This window comes from Aotus nancymaae, unplaced genomic scaffold, assembly GCF_030222135.1.
Source record: "Aotus nancymaae isolate 86718 unplaced genomic scaffold, 86718_ANA_hifiasm-v0.15.2.pri h1tg000053l, whole genome shotgun sequence".
Taxonomy (NCBI): domain Eukaryota; kingdom Metazoa; phylum Chordata; class Mammalia; order Primates; family Aotidae; genus Aotus; species Aotus nancymaae.
Window position 1 is genome coordinate 17,656,013 of NW_026988467.1, and position 15,747 is coordinate 17,671,759.

Here is a 15,747-nt window from a genome sequence, read left to right on the forward strand (position 1 = left end):
CTGTCTCAAAAAATAAAGACCATGACAGCTATATAGAGGGTGCCAGAAATGCTTCATAATGATAATGTGTTGTTTTTATTCCTTAATATTGAAGTCAATTTGGTTTTCTCTTAGAGTGGATGAATTGGTACTCATTCTCTCTGCCCACCATTCTATGTTGTAAATTATAGTATCAAATTAAAAGAGAGTATTTGGCATAAATGCATCAGCATTAAGCAATGTGAATTGTGTAGGACTTGGATTACTCAATCTAAGTCTTATCAGTTCACAATGACACCTGATTTAGACCAGAACCAAGTTATTAGGTACTGTCAAAGGACTTTGTGTTTTAATCTCATTTACCTTAAAATCATTAATGTGTAGAAATTCATCAATGATGGATTTGGACTTCCTCTCCATTTCCTCTTCTGATAATGCAGGCTTGTCAGGAGCTGACACTGTTGAAATTTCTGGTTTTGCTATTAGTGAGGCCAATTAAAAAAAAGAGAAAAAGATTAAAAAATTACTATTAAAATAGTGGGATTATGGTTGACAATATTATGTATTTTTTTTTACAGTTAAGGCATTTAATAGATATAATATAATAGACTTCATTCATTCATTCATTTGGCAGAGTCTCACTCTGTCACCAGGCTGGAGTGCAGTGATGTGATCCTGGCTCACTTAAACCTCCACCTCCCAGGTTCAAGGGAGTCTCCTGCCTCAGCCTCCCAAGTAGCTGGGATTATAGGTACGTGCTACCATGCCCAGCTAATTTTTTTTTTTTTTTTTTTTTTTTGGTATTTTTAGTAGAGATGGTGTTTTATCATGTTGGCCAGAATGGTCTCTCAATCTCTTGACCTCATGATCTGCCTGCCTTGGCCTCCCAAAGTGCTTGGATTATAGTCGTGAGCCACCACGCCTGGCTGAATAGATTACATTTAATAGATAAAAACAGAATATAGAAAACCTTTTGTTTTAGAATAGATATGCACTAAGTAACATTGTAATTCACAATAACAATGAACAAGATTTAGCAACATGATAAACTTTCCTAATTAGAGCTTTTTTCTTCCTTTCTGTATTATGATTGCTCCCCATTGCTTCAATGATGAAGAGTACATGAGGTCTTCACAATCCTACAATCCTACACAGGTCAGGGCCCTGCTCACCACCAAGCTTGAACCACACTGATCTTGGGCGGTTGCTTGAACAAACCATGGCTGCTCCTACTACAGCTTTGCTCATAGTGATCCCATCTGGAGTGCTCTTTCCCTCTGATTCACACCCAACCCTGCCTACAAACCTGTTTCATTCCCACTGGTCCTTCAGATGAAGGAAACCTCCCCTTGCCCCAATTCTACATAATTCCTTGGTACCAGACAGTTCTAAGTATTTTCTTAGAACTAAATTCCTTCGCTTCATAGCACCTTTTTCAGTTTTTATCTTCAGTGGAATTACTAAAAAAGGGTTTTCTGACTCAGCAGACTGAAGGCTGAGAACAGGAATCAAGTGCTGCACACTCACTGTGCATCTGGTGAACGAACAAATAAATGAACCAGACAATAAAAACACATAGGGCAGCTGTGCTACATTATTCACTACACACAAGATATTTTCATGTCCTATCCTGTTATATTTAAAAAGTATAGCACAGATTTTTAAAAAAGCCACATTTCCCTAAAGCTGTATTATTTAAAGTTACACCAATTGGGAGAAGACATTTCAATTTGTCTCTGAAATCTATATAGGGACTACAGTTAATAAAAGCAATTTAAATAGTGAAACAAATCAGAAAGCAATAAAAATACTAAAAACAACCAGTATTAGTTCATGATTAATATTTTAAAGAGGCTGAAAATTATCTTCAATTTAAACAGTTTTCCATTGCTATCATCATCACAACATCTAATACTTTTTGAAAACCTTGTATTTATCAGGCATTGTTCTAAGTATTTACATGTATCACCCTCTTATTTAATCTTCATACTATTCTGAAAAGGTAGGTAAAACTTATCCCATTTAACAGACAGGGAAACTGAAACAGAGGTTAAATGCATGAAGCAATTTTTAGAGCATTATCTCAGTAAGTCCTTTAAGTATATACATGCTAAATACACACAAAAACAACAGGTTACCAAGGAAGACGATGGCAATTAAAGACAACCTAATACCTTCTCTTTGGTTTGTCTGCAGTGGCTCAATGATATGAGAATTTTCACACATCTGAGTGGCTCTCCACAGCATACACACTCTAACAGCAATGTAAAGTATGGGATGTTAAGGGGACTTATACGAAATTTAGACTACTTAAAATACAGCAGGAGGACCTCCTCACCATAACATTTAATTGAAAAAAGGGAAAATTTATAAACTGTTGAGGAAAGGTGTACCTAGGGAATGAGAACTGTTACAAAACTATGAAGTGCCCTTTAACTCTTCAGATGCTGGTATGTGTTGCTATCATGTGTTGATTCTAAAATGTACTCAGGCAGAGTCTCGTTTTTATTTTCCTTCCAAATTTAAAACCCAAATCTGCATCTGCATCTGTTTAAGCCAAGTCTCTCACCTGACTCCCTTGTTTTATTTCGCTCAGCCTCAGTGCTGTTCCTCTCCACATCCACGCCTCCTGTGAGCTGCTTCACGGTCTCCAGCATCTCTCTCCGCTGCTCTTCTTGAGACTGATTGTCTAGCAGGTCTTTACTGCTGCCACCTCTCATGAAAGTATTTGGCCGAGGTGTTGCAGATGGAAGGGGCTTGTCATTCTTCTCTCTGCCCATACTTCCACGACTTAAAAGACAAAACAACACTTTTTAAAAAAGACAAGCGCATGTACCCCAAATTATAAAATAAAACTAAGACTTTCTAAAAGTATGCAGAATAATTTTTCACAGATAACACTAGATGTGTGAGGCACCAATTATATTTCAAAGTATAATTATTCAACGAACAAGTAAAAGAGTGCTTTAAAGGGAATATTTATTAAGATGTTTTAACTTTCTTTGAAGGGATACTAATTAACACTTAAAAATGTCAGTGGTGGCCAGGCATGGTGGCTCACACTTATAATCCCAGCACTTTGGGAGGCTGAGCCAGGTGGATTACTTGAGGTCAGGAATTCGAGAACAGTCTGGGCAACATGGTGAAACCCTGTCCCTACTAATAATACAAAAATTAGCCAGGTATGATGGTGGGCACCTGTAATTCCAGCTACTTGGGAAGCTGAAGCACGAGAACTGCTTGAACCTGTGAGGAGGAAGTTGCAGTGAGTCAAGATTGCACCACTGCACTCTAGCCTGGGCGACAGTGAGACTCTGTCTCACAAACAAAAACAAAAAAGTCAGTGATAATTTTGGTAATTTCTTTTTTTGTTTTTTGTTTTTTTTGAGATGGAGTTTCCCTCTTACTGCCCAGGTTAAAACGCAATGGTGCAGTCTCAGCTCACCGCAACCTCCGCCTCCTGGGTTCAAGCGATTCTCTTGCCTCAGCCTCCTGATTTGCTAGTGTTATAGGCGTGTGCCACCACACCCAGATAATTTTATATTTTTAGTAGAGACAGGGTTTCTCCATGTTGATTAGGCTGGTCTCGAACTCCCAACCTCAGGTAATCTGCCCACCTTGGCCTCCCAAAGTGCAGGAATTACAGGCATGAGCCATGGCGCCCAGCCTTAATTTTGGTAATTTTTTTTTATTTTTGGAGATGGAGTCTCCTCCTGTCACCAGGCTGGAGTGCAGTGGCTCGATCTCAGCTCACTGCAACCTTCGCCTCCCAGGTTCAAGTGATTCTCCTGTCTCAGCCACTCCAGTAGCTAGGACTACAGGCATGAGCCACCACACCCTGCTAATTTTTTTGTATTTTCAGTAGAGACGAGGTTTCACCATGTTGCCCAGGATGGTCTCGATTTCTTGACTTCGTGATCTACCTGCCTCGGCCTCCCCAAGTGCTGGGATTACAGGCATGAGCCACTGTGCCTGGCCAAATTTTGGTAATTTCTTATTTTAGTTTTGAAAATTTTTCAGGAAAATAGAAAACAATGAAAGTATGAGTTACATAAATGAAAGGGAAATATTATGATTACCATATATCTTTTTATTTAGAAATTTCAAACATATGGAAAATATTTGAGAATCAAGTAGAAGCTATCTTGGATTAGCTAATGCCATATAGTTTATTCCTTTTAAAAGAGACTCTCCATATTTCCCTATATCGTCTTCTTTTAGATGATTCTAACCAGCTGGGCAAACAGTTTCTTGGCCTATGGAAGACCAGAAGCAGGAAATTAAAAGGGAAAAGGAGAGACTCAGGCAGGAGAATAGTCTAACTACTGTGAAAGAACATATACAACTGCTTAGGAAGCAGAATCATTAGGGGAAATTTATGACAAGGCAAAGATCCACAACTGATACTCAATGACAATCTGAATCATCCAGAAAAGCTGACCTGTGCTAAGTAAACTCTGTTTCAGAAGTCAAGAGAGTAAGTAACATAGTTTACAAAATCTACCTAATCAAATTACTACAATAATAAAAAGCCTGACGAGAGGATCACTTGAGGCCAGGAGTTCAATGCCAGCCTGGGTAACACAGCAAGATGCTGTCTCTAAAACATAATAAAAAAAAAAGTTGTAGAGCTTAAAGAAACTTCAGTTCTGAAAGTGCTTATATAAAAATGTTATTTTATGTGACTGCACCACAGGGTCCCCATTCATTGTATGTAAACCAGCCAACAGAATACTTGACTGTATCAATCCTAGAAAAGCAAAAGTAGAAAGATAGTGAAATATGGAGACTAGAAAAAACTGAAGGACAACTTCAAATATAATGTGAACAAGAGTGTGACAGAGAAATATATGGGTGGATTGTCATGTTCTTTAATTCCCATGCTTGAGAATGCTAGGTGCTTCTAGAGCATCTGGAGCACTGGCCTGGGGAGCCTCTAGACATGCCTCCAGTGCTGTCTGGGTGGGCCTGGCTTTCTTAAGAATACTTTCCCTCCCATCCAATCCCAAATCCACCACCCAATTATGTTCCTATCTTAGAAATCATAGTGTGTGAAGATTAAAGAAAGAAATCAACTTTAGGAATAAAAGAAATGCATCCGTAAGGATTATAATCAAAACCCTTGTTTCTACCTTGCCACACAGACTGGCAAGCAGGTCAGCTTTGAGTAGATATAAAAAGTAGGCTTCTCACCTGGTTAAGGTCCTTCGGGACTCAAACTCTACAGGCGTGGATGGCGTGGACCCTGAAGGTGCTGGAGGTTGCAGGGCAGAGAATCTGTTTAAACTGGAAGCACTTGACCGTAAGGCATCTACACGTGTTGAGGATTTAGAAAAATATACAAATCACATGACTAAAATGCAAATAATCAGTCATTTGCATCCCTAGGTGAGGCCTGAGACCAGGCATTCCTAACAAGCTTAGGTGATGCCAATCTGCTGGTCCCTCTACCATATTCTGAGAAGCAAAGTGTTAGAGGGAATTTGCATGTAATAGCGAGTTTATACATCTTTATTTATTACAACCATTAGTTCCTTTAAAAAATAGTAAACAGGGATGGGAGTGGCAACTAGGAGGAAGGCAAGCAAAAACAACTAAACTTTAAGAAAGCTACCTAATACAAATGCTACAACCCCACGCATGTACAAATATTCAGGTGGGTTTTACTGAATAATGACTTTTTTTAAATTTAAAGAACAAAAGTCTGAAATTACTTAGTGGAGGGACATATGGGAAGTAGGTTAACACTGAAATTTTTCTTCTTTCCATTGGGCTTCCTCAGCCAGTAAGATGTGTTTCTGATGGTCCAAACATTTTGGTCCTGAGGTCAAATCTCTCAAAATCTGATTTTTGAAAAAGATTTTGAACATTGTTTCTTTATTCTTTTACAACTCCCTAAAATTACAGTAAATACTCCTGCATATTAAGATTTTTTTCTCAGAAGGGTGCAGTGGCTCACGCCTGTAATTCCAGCACTTTGGGAGGTCGAGGCGGGCAGATCACCTGAGGAAGAGAGTTCGAGACCAGCCTGACCAACATGGAGAAAACCCATTTCTACTAAAAATACAAAATTAGTGAGGTGTGGTGGTGCATGCCTGTAATCCCAGCTACTCGAGAGGCTGAGGCAGCAGAATCGCTTGAACCTGGGATGGGGAGGTTACGGTGAGCCAAGATTGCACCATCACACTCCACCCTGAGAAACAAGAGCAAAACTCCATATCAAAAAAAAAAAAAAAAAAAAGATTATTTTCTCAGCATAATGAGTTTCCCTTTTAATTTAGGGTCCCAGTAATTTCTGTAACTATACTCAATTTGTGAACAACAACAACAAAAAGGGAACCTAAAAAGTTAAGGTCTTAGCGGCTGGATGTGGCTCACAACTGTAACTCCAGCATTCAGGAGGCCGAGGTGGGAGGATCACTTGAGCCCAGTTCAAGACTAGCCGAGGCAACACAGTGAGACTCCATCTCTACAAAAAATTAAAAAAAAAAAAGAAAGAAAGAAAATCAGCCAGGTGTGATGGTGTGCGCCTGTAGTCCCAACTACTCAGGAGCCTGAGGCAGGAGGATTGCTTGAACCTAGGAAATTGAGGCTGTGGTGAGCCCTGATCATGCCACTACACTTCAGCCTGGGTGACAGAGCGGGATCCTGTCTCAAAAAATAAATAAATAAATAAATGTCTTAATTAAATAACCTAAATGAATGAACTGAAATTTTTAAAAAAATACTTAAAATTATTTAGGGATCCTGAGAAAGGATTGATTTGTGTTGAAAGGAAAGGGCTACCAATAAAATTTTAGGCATGATTAGTCTACACATCTTTCCCTAAAACCATCATCCAATGACTACGGGAATGCACTGTGAAGCGAATACTCACAAGTCAGGTTTGAGAAGGGATACTGCATGCTTACCAGTCTCGCTTGCCTTTGCTCCACCACTGCTGCCTTTTCCCCAGCTGCCTAGCTGTGCTTTAGGTACCAGCTGAATTTTCTCATCAATTGTAGGCTGTAACATAAGGGACCATAAGTCAATTATAGGAAATATTCTAGAAGAATAGTTTTTCTTTTCTTTATTTTTTCTTCCTCAGTGAAGTAGAACCAATTTTAGCAACAAAAAATTGTTTGGAATGCAAATTTAATAGAAATAGAAATTGGAACTGTTCTCATTAAACTGAGTTTCCATAAAAAATAGTTTGAAGGTACTGGTCTAGGGAATGCATCCAGGTCCTCCTATTTAAGATGGTTTATTAATTTGCTAAATGTAATAAGCAGTTTCTAATCATTCTTCTTTAACAATAATACCCATTAATTTTAAAAAGAGAAAAATACAAATACTACAAAATTAATTCATTAGTATCTTTCCATGACTCAGAAAACACATCAACAGACACAAAAATTTCATGTTGGGATGAGAGACAGGAGATGGGATGTGAGTATTCAATAAAGAAGAAGAAGAGATTGAAATGTTAGGCAGGGAGCATAGGAAGTTAAGGTGCCTGGTAGCTCACGTTTAATCTTCTAAGCACAACTTTACTACAAGTGAAATAAAATTACACTATAATGTATATTATTACAAAATACATATAATATAAAAGCTGTAATGTAGCTCTACTACAAGTGAAATAAAATTACACTGTAATGCATATTACTATAAAATACATAAAACATAAAAGCTGTAATATACCTCTTCGTAAAAAAAGGTTATTTCTGTGTTCTGACAGCTCATAATATGTTGCCATTCTATGAAATATGCTTTCACAAAAACCTCTCCCAATTAACAATAAATATGTTTAATGTTTTTTCTAGGATATTCATGTATAGTACCTAAAGTGTAACTATCTGAATACACAAAGTTTATTAACAATTTACATATTTAAACATTTTAAGATAGTAATGTTGGAGGTTTGATACCAGCGCTGTTTTTATAGTATCCATGCACAGAAAGCATAATATTTGAAAACATAAATGTTGTTATTAAATACTGACACATTTTTCAAAATACTGGAGGATTTCTTTAAACATAAAAGTTTTGGTTAAAATTGTCTCTAGATGAAAATGGTGACGGGTAAGACTCAAATTGTATTTAGCAATGGAATTCCTGCTCTGAGATATAAACAACTAGAAGAAATTACCAGAATCTTGGAGAAAAGGATCCTAGCTAATGACATTATCAAGGGATCCAGAGAAAGAATTTTCTATCATGAAGCAAGCTTTGACAAAACCGTGAAGATGCAAATGACATAGCCCATTTTATTCCAATTTTCTTAAAGACAGAAGTCTTTATACTTCTTGTCAGTTACCTTCTTTCATGTAATGTTTTCACATTAGTTTTGATTGGCTTCCGTATTTTGCTGGCAGGATGCTGATTTTCAGAACTATGGAAAGTGTAAGTAACGATCAAACTAGACTTGCAAATGATTTAGAAAACCCACTGGATTTTAGAAGTTTCCACTCTTAACATATTTATTTCTGCTTTCTCTACATTCTCCAAAGTTCTTCATCCTACTTACAATGATCAACTTTTACAGCTGAAAATATCTGCTAGACAAAGTTTTTTCCTCTTACTGTCCACAGACTATCAAAAGAGAGGAAAGTAGTGTCTATAAAAGCCTTATTATAGAATGATTTCTAGTAGGCCCTCTGTGGTTTCCTTTAGGCCTTGGATAAGGCAAATCTTTCATGGTTATGTCTAAATAGGAGATTGCTTTTCTCCCGAGAGCTATGGATACATTGTGTTAAAGCTTGCAATTGACAGACTTCTGAAATATCTTTGTTATCACCTCTTGTATATTAAGCATCTTATGCCTAGAATTAACCTAGTCTCCTCTTTGGTAAACACTTACAGAAGTAGAAATGAGCATATAGAATACACTGATCAATACCAACTTGAAGAAAAGTGTCTGCATTAAAAAATAACTACCCCAGCCGGGCACGGTGGCTCAATGCCTGTAATCCCTGCACTTTGGGAGGCTGAAGCAGGTGGATCACCTCAGGTCAGTTCAAGATCAGTCTGAGCAACATGGAGAAACCCCTCTCTCTATTAAAAATATAAAATTAGCCAAGAATGGTGGCGCATGCTTGTAATCCCAGCTACTTGGGAAGCTGAGGCAGGAGAATTGCTTGAACCCAGGAGGCGGAGGTTGCAGTAAGCTGAGATCACACAATTGTACTACTGCCTGGTCAACAAGAGCGAAACCCTGTCTCAAAAAAAAAAAAAAAATCACCCCATGGATTTGTAATACTGCTGTTTTACACTAAGTACTTTTGAAACTCATGTTTTGCAACTATTGTAAATTGCATGTTTTTTTTTTATATTAAAGCCATCAAAGGAGAGTGTAAATTGCATTTCAAATGTCACACTCACCTTAGTGATTTTTAGGAATTTTGAAGGGTCCAGTACCCGACTGTTCTTGGCCCCTTGTACAGTGTTCCACCCACCTTCATCCACTCTCTGGACCCCTGCAAGGAGAATAGAGTATCAGTCTCTCATCTGTCTCGTCTGTTTGACATTGAAAGAGTGAGCAATATTTTCTCAAAACCAAGGAGAAAGACAAAAGAAGCTGTTAAAACATTGATGATAATAACTTTAATACCCACAGCAGGAAAATATAAGCTAGAAGCACTGGTTATTTTGGATCACTAATGAAACATTACTGACCTAGAAAAAAACAACTGACACAAATGAATATTTGGTGCTGGAGAAGGCAGGGCCAAATCCAGTGTTCACAGAATTAATGACTAGAACACTTTGGGAGAAGTCAGATGGAAATTATTTATTCTAAAGACATTGTATTTAATGGGGTCAAGTGACACAAGTATCCTTCGATCATTTCCCAAACCTGCTTCTCCAACATTTCAGGGGCTCAGGTGGAAAACCCTGACTCCTCTTTCACACTTCACATCCAATTTGTCAGTAAATCTTGTCAGTTCAACCCATATAATACATTCAGAATCTACTACCAACAATAGCAGTTTTGTTTAAGTGACCAACATCCCTTTCCTAGATTACTGTAGAGACCTTTGTTTTGGGCTTCCTGCTTCTACTTTCAGCTGTGCTCATAATGGCAGCCAGTGTGATCCTAATAAAGTACAAGTCAGATTCTGTCACTTTTTGGTTCAAAACACTTCTGACATTTATCTCATTCAGAGAAAAGGAGAAAATTCCTTACAAATAGCCTCTAAATAATCTGGCTCCTGCTGCCTCTCAGTCCCCATCTTCTACCACTCTCCCGCTCAGGCCCTTCTTAGATTCAGCTGTACTACTCACTTGCCTAAAAGTCTCTTTCCCCAGATTTCCACATGATTCAATGCCCTCACTTGCTTCAGGTCTTTGCTAAAACAATATCAACTTTAATAGGTTTCCCCAATTTTCCTGTTGAAAACTGCCCTACTCACCAAGATTTGCACTCCCTGGTCCCTTCTCCCTTGTTTTACTACAGAAAAAATTTATTTGAAAAATGATATATTTAATTTAAGTATTTATTATTTTCCCTTCTCTCTCCTCTACCATAAGATGTAAACTGCATGATGGAAGAGACTTTGTATGCCTTGTTAAGTGATAAACAATAAATATTTGCTGAATGAACGAATGAATTGAAAGATCACCAAACTGTCTATCCCAAAGCTTTTCTGATCCTAACATACTTCTTGATTTTCTCTGTGTTATCTGATATTACTGATCATAAACATTCTTGCTTCTTCCTTGTTTCTATGACACTTATATGTTAGTTCTTTCTTTCCACTTGCTCTTATCTGTCACTTTTCCAAGAGTTATTTTCTTCCCTTAGTCATATGTGAATATCTTCCATGAATTAGACTTTGATATCTTCTCCTATTCTCTCTCAATCTGGTTCAAAAATAAATAAAAGTTACTACCTCAAAGGCACTGCACTAGGCACTAGAGCGAGGAGAGTAACTGTGGTGTCTCATGAAACTTAAAAGTAAACTTTCTTCTCCGCAGAATTCATCCCTCCTAACAATTCACTATGAGCTTTACTGTGTCTGTAACAATAGCTAATGGATACTGAGTGTTTACTATCTGCCAGAAAATTATCATTTCCCTATGAAAAAGGTTTTCTTTTCCAATGTTCCTAAACTTAGTCAATAGACTATTGTCTTGGGTTTAAAATGCCTTCTATTTCATCTTTCACTTTTTTGCATGTCTCTTTCTATTCTTTTTTCTTTTTTTTTTGAGATGGAGTCTCACTCTGTTCCCCAGGCTGGAATGCAGTGGTATGATCTCAGCTCACTGTAACCTCAGTCTCCGGGGGTCAAGTGATTCTCCTGCCTCAGCCTTCTGAGTAGCTGGGATTACAGGCACACCCCACTACACCAAGCTAATTTTTTAGTAGAGATGGGGTTTCACCATGTTGGTCAGGATGGTTTCAAACTCCTGATCTAATGTGATCCGCCCACCTCAGCCTCCCAAAGTGCTGGGATTACTGACGTGAGCCACAGCGCCCAGCCTGCCAAAGTGCCCCTTTCTTAAATAAAATTTTCTTTCAGCTTTCTGACTCTCCTTTTACTCTAAATTTTAAAACTTAATGGAGAATATATTTCCTAATTGATAATATCTTCCATTTGCTTAACAAATGTTCCTTTTCTGCTTGTCAAAAGTTTTACCTTACCAGATAAACTGTACACTTTGAGAGGAAAGTAACTACATTTTCCATTGTTTTTTCTGTCCCACCAATTCTGAGTATATAAAAGATGCTCAATAAAGTCTTATGGCTTACTGGCAGTAGTAAAAGAAATCATGCTTTGTTCCTATATTCCCTACTTTTACTCAATGATTTTACTCTTCAGGTGAAACTGCTTTACCTAACAATCACCACTCTATTCTTTGGGCTATTCTTTCTGATCTCATTTTATACCCAAATAGATAATTCTTAAATATGTATTCCTGAAAATTCTAAGTTCTCTAAACCCTAGTGGACTCCAGCCTCACCTGGTCTTCTCTTCTCTTTGGTCATGAGCTGCTGGACCTTCCTTTGCTCTTCTTGTTCTTCTATTTTAGCCTCTTTGTGAATCTGTTCGATAGTTTTAGGCCCTTGATCTGCTCTTCGAGATACCCAATTGCACTATAAAAGTAGAATATAAGGTTATCTGCCAGATAACTGAAAATTTAAGAAAAATTAAATATCTGTAATTTTTACTGCTGGAAAAGTATAAAATACCTACAAAAGCTGTATTATGGCAGCTTCTCATGTACCTTATAGATGACACTGTGAGCAGTTTAAGGTTAGAGCTAAATAATTAAAATCTTCTCAATCAAATCTAGCCAACTGTATACTAAACATTCCAATAGCCAATGGATACAAAGAACAGAGTCAAAGATTGGCCCAAATTTATTATATTTTTAAGCACTGCATATATTAATCTGCAGCCTAAATGGATTGTATCTGTATCAGCATTTTGTACATTTGAAAGGAGGAAAGAAAATGAAAAATAATGAGGATTCCTTGCCTTAATCTGTGGAATCACTACTCAGATCATATCACACTCCATAGGGGTTCTAAATCAAGGATAACTCATGCTTTTCTTTCTCCAATATCATAGTTCTGATATTCTACACTAAGTTCTACACCACTCTGCCCTTTGGTTATCCCCTGTACTAAAGACAAAATAAGTTTTCACTTTATAATTATACTTCTCCCTTCTCTTCCTAGCAATAGTCCAAACATCTGCTATAAATAGAAGTGACTGATAACATGGGTGAAGAAATTTTTTATATTTATTTATATTAGCTAGAGGCAAGAATGGAAAACAGGTTTAAATCAGAATGCAAATTCTGATCAACTAGCGTTGGCTTTGATAATATGAAGGATCCTAAGATCACATCTAGTCTTAGCAAGATAAAAAATCATCATCAGTGCTATCTGGCCTGGGTGCAGGATAAGTAAGAGGTAGGGCTTTGTTCACTTTCTCTAGTGCAATGCTTGCTGCAGTATATTCCATGTAGAAGTGAAACTTAAAAAAGAGAAAAGAAGTGGTAGTAATAAAAACTGCACCTGGTATGAAATAAGAAAAAAAACAAAACAGCAGCAGAATAGGAGGGTTAACAGGAAAAACGAAAGAGAAGAAAACACCAATATCTGAGCTGGGCACCTTACATAATTATTCCATTGACTCTTTACAACAAATCTGAAAGGCAGGCAACATTCTCATTTTAGAGATTAAAAATGTAAGGCTCAGAGAGTTAAATGTATTTACTATGGAGATGAGACTTGCTGATTATTTAGCTTACAAAGACTAAATTTAATTGAATCTGAATGAAGTTTGAATTCAGAATGGCTGATTACAAAATTGCAAGTGGCAAAGTGATGGGATTACTAATCCCAGCACTTTGGGAGTACAAGGCGGGCAGATCACTTGAGGTCAGGTGTTCAAGACCAGCCTGGCCAACAGGGTGAAACCTCATCTCTACTAAAAATAGAAAAATTGGCCAGGTGTGGGGACATGTGCCTGTAATCCCAGCTACTCAGGAGGCTGAGGCAGGAGAATCACTTGAACCCAGGAGGCGGAGGTTGCAGTGAACCGACATTGTGCCACTGCACTGCAGCCAGGGCGAGAGAGTGAGACTCTATCTCAAAAAAACAAAAAAACAAAAAAAATTGCAATATGGTTTGATAATCAGAGTAAGGAGAAGAAGCATGTAACTGGCAATAGGCCTTTTGTCTTTTATTTATTTATTTGTTTATTTATTTAAAGACGGGATTTCACCATGTTGGTCAGGCTGGTCTTGAACTCCCGACCTCAGGTGATCCGCCCGCCTCGGCCTCCCAGAGTGCTGGGATTACAGGCGTGAGCTACCACGCCCGGCCAGGCCTTTTGTCTTTTGTTATAACTCTCCCACTGAAAGTTTGCCAATTCAGTTCTGAGAGTCCTGAAGCAAAAGCACTGTCTTTACGCATGTAAACAACAGGACATCCTTCTCCAACCCAATCCTTTAAAGAGATAATAGGCTTATATTTTTTCCCCACTCACCAGCCTTAGGTCTATTACATCTTGAAGCATGAACCGAATCCTAGACGAAGTTTTTCTTTCTTTCACAATTTTCTCCATCTGATTAAAGTACTGGTCCATTCGTGGCTGCAAGAGACAAAATCGTTAGTACTCCTGGCTGAGATACGTAAATGTAATTTTACCGTGTTAGAGTTATTTATTTAGTTAGTTATCTATTTATTGTTTTAGAGATGGAATCTCACTCCGTTGCCCAGACTGGAGTGCAGTGGCATGATCACAGCTCACTGCAGCTTCGACCTCTCAGGCTCAATCAATCTCACCTCAGCCTTTTGAGTAGCTGGGCCTACAGGCAGGTGCCACCATGCCTGGCTAATCTTTTAGTTTTTTGTAGAGATGAGGCCTCACTATGTTGCACAGACTGGTCTTGAACTCCTGGGCTCAAGTGATCCTCCAGCCTTTGCCTTTCAAAGTGCTAGAATTATAGCCATGAGCCACTGCATCCAGCCCATGTAGTTTGTAAAATGGTCTAGGAGTATCAATTTATAGCCAAAAGGTAATGTGGTAGAGTGTTTACTTTCTTGAGACAGGGTCTTGTTCTGTCACCCAGTTGGGAGTGTAGTGGCTAAATTATGGCTCACTGCAGCCTCAAACTTCCAGGCTTAAGCAAAGCTCCCACCTCAGCTTCCCAAGTAGGTGGGACCACAGGCATGTGCCTCCACATCCAGCTCAGTTTTTCTGTGTGTATGATTTTTTGGAAAGATAAAATCTCACTATGTTACCTAGGCTGGCCTCAAACTGCTGAGCTCAAGCAATCCTTCTGCCTCAGCCACCCAAAGTACTGGGATTATAGGTGTGAGCCACTGTGCCCGGCCATGTGGTAGAATTTTTCATTATTCATATAACTACCTAAAATAAAGTCTATGTTTTCTAGGCTCCTGGGAGCTGGTTTTGGTCATGTGATTAGTTACAGTCAATAATATAAATGGAAATGTTATTCCATAGCTTCCTAAAGAGACCCGAGGGGCCAGGCATAGTGACTTGTACCTGTAATCCTAGCAATCAGGGAGGCCAAGGCAAGAGGATCGCTTGAAGCCAGTTTAAGACCAGCCTGGGCAACTAAGTGAGACCCCTCATCTGTACAAAAAGTGAAGAAAAAAAAAAAAATTAGCCAGGCGCAGAGGAATGCACCTGTATTCTCAGCTACTTGGGAGGCTAAAGCAGGAGGATCACTTGATAGAACTCTTTTGTTGACAGCACCCAGGAGTTTAAGGCTGCACTGAGCTATGATCACACCACTGCGCTCCAATCTGGGTGACAGGGCAAGGCCCTGTTACTGAAAAAAAAAAAACAGAGAGAGAGAAAGAGAGAGAGAGAGAGGTGGCTGTTTTCTGCCCCTTTTCCGACCTTCTCTGGTGAGTATAATTAGGACATGGGTTATACTTTAGGAGTCATGGAATATTAAGCAGAAAGGATTTACCTCTGAACTTTGTTTACATAAATAAGAAATAAACCTCGATCTTGTATAAACCACTGGGTTTTCTGTCACAGCTAAACATAATCCTAGCTAAATTAGATGTTATGGAGTGTTTCTGACATTATTTCTTTGAAGCATTTTTAATTTCTATACCCCTTATTTAAACAGCACACATTATTACAGTATTTTTAATGATTTCTTATATTACGATTAGATAGCTTTATTATCAATTAGAGTATAAACTTTAGACGCTACTGAGTCTTCATTTCTGCATTACCCTTAGGCCATGGTAGTTTTTCTTTTCATATTTCTGTTCCCAAATTGCGAAAT

At 38.2% G+C, this 15,747-nt stretch overlaps 1 protein-coding gene across 34 annotated transcripts in view; it reads right to left on the reverse strand.

Moving 5' to 3' along the window:
• The window catches only part of EIF4G3 (eukaryotic translation initiation factor 4 gamma 3), a 377,718-nt gene that overhangs the window by 40,665 nt on the left and 321,306 nt on the right, over positions 1-15,747 (reverse strand). For all 34 annotated transcript variants that reach the window (XM_064363412.1, XM_021668355.2, XM_021668352.2 and 31 more), the window contains 7 exons: positions 13,965-14,069; positions 11,926-12,058; positions 9,343-9,437; positions 6,891-6,984; positions 5,173-5,290; positions 2,549-2,769; positions 343-458 (listed from right to left, as the gene is read on the reverse strand). In XM_064363412.1, the coding sequence (XP_064219482.1) occupies positions 343-458; positions 2,549-2,769; positions 5,173-5,290; positions 6,891-6,984; positions 9,343-9,437; positions 11,926-12,058; positions 13,965-14,069 (882 nt within the window). The remainder of the gene's footprint in view (positions 1-342; positions 459-2,548; positions 2,770-5,172; positions 5,291-6,890; positions 6,985-9,342; positions 9,438-11,925; positions 12,059-13,964; positions 14,070-15,747) is intronic.